At 43.7% G+C, this 1,210-nt stretch overlaps 1 protein-coding gene across 1 annotated transcript; it reads right to left on the minus strand.

Annotated features, from left to right (window-relative positions):
- Positions 1 to 523: 523 nt before the first annotated feature.
- LOC139033033 (X antigen family member 2-like) lies at positions 524 to 847 on the minus strand. The gene has a single exon (XM_070461595.1). It carries the CDS (start codon positions 845 to 847, stop codon positions 524 to 526), a length of 324 nt encoding a protein of 107 aa, XP_070317696.1.
- Positions 848 to 1,210: the final 363 nt, after the last annotated feature.

The raw sequence follows: 1,210 nt of genomic DNA on the forward strand, positions 1-1,210 counted from the left end.
CTGCCGCCCCCTTCTCCTCCCACATTCAGTCTTTCCCAGCATCAGGGTCTTGTCAAATGAGTCAGTTCTTCACATCAGGTGGTCAAAGTACTGGAGCTTCAGCTTCACCATCAGTCCTTCCAATGAATATTCAGGACTGATTTCCTTTACAATTGACCTGTTTGATTTCCTTGTAGTCCAAGGGACTCTCAAGAGTCCTCTCCAACACCACAGTTCAAAAGCATCAATTCTTCAGCACTCGGCTTTCTTTATGGTCCAACTCTCATATACACATGTGACTACTGGAAAAACCACAGCTTTGACTAGATGGACCTTTGTTGGCAAAGTAATGTCTCTGCTTTTTATTTTTTATTTTTATTTTATTTTATTTTTTTGGGGGGGGCAAAACTGCAGAACTTTATTGAATTTTTTTGTTTCAAACTTTAACTCAATGTTATAGTAGTTTCAGATGCAATATTGCGAGAATTTTAACAGCCACATTTCCAACTCAAGAACAGCCTGCATGGTTACAGTTTGTCTTCATTCAAATCTGTGGTTGCCCTTCACCCACTTCTGGCATTTTCATGGGCTCTGGATCCAGCGGTCCCTTCCCCTCAACATCAGGACCATGCTCACCACCGGTCTTTGGCTCAGGCTCAGCCAGTTCCTGTTGATCAGCCTCCAGGGCAGGCCCTGGAAATGCAGATGCAGATGCTCCTTCATCCTTTCTCTCTTGAGGAGGTGGAATGTTCTTACTTTCAATTGTTGGCTCCTCTTCAGGTTCCTCAACCTCGATAAGTACCCTGGGATATCCACAACCAAAACCTCTTCCTTTAGGCCTGTATGTTGACTTTATTCTCCGACTCATATTTCCCACCTGTTGATCTCAGCCAAACGGAAGGAAGCGAAATCTAAGATGGGATGCGCAGGGTTCGACACCCAGACCACCTCGCACACTGCACCACAATGGCCAACGGGGGTGTCTCTGCTTTTTAATATGCTGTCAAGGTTGATCTTAGCTTTTCTTCCAAGGAGCAAGCATCTTTTAATTTCATGGCTGCAGTCACCATCTGCAGTAAGTTTGGAGCCCAAGAAAATAAAGTCAGCCACTGTTTCCATTGTTTACCCATCTATTTGCCCTGAAGTAAAGGGAATGGATGCCATGATCTTAGTTTTTTGAATGTTGAGTTTTAAGCCAGATTTTTCATTCTCCTCTTTCATATTCATCAGG

The sequence above is a fragment of the Odocoileus virginianus genome, chromosome 34 (assembly GCF_023699985.2).
Source record: "Odocoileus virginianus isolate 20LAN1187 ecotype Illinois chromosome 34, Ovbor_1.2, whole genome shotgun sequence".
NCBI lineage: Eukaryota > Metazoa > Chordata > Mammalia > Artiodactyla > Cervidae > Odocoileus > Odocoileus virginianus.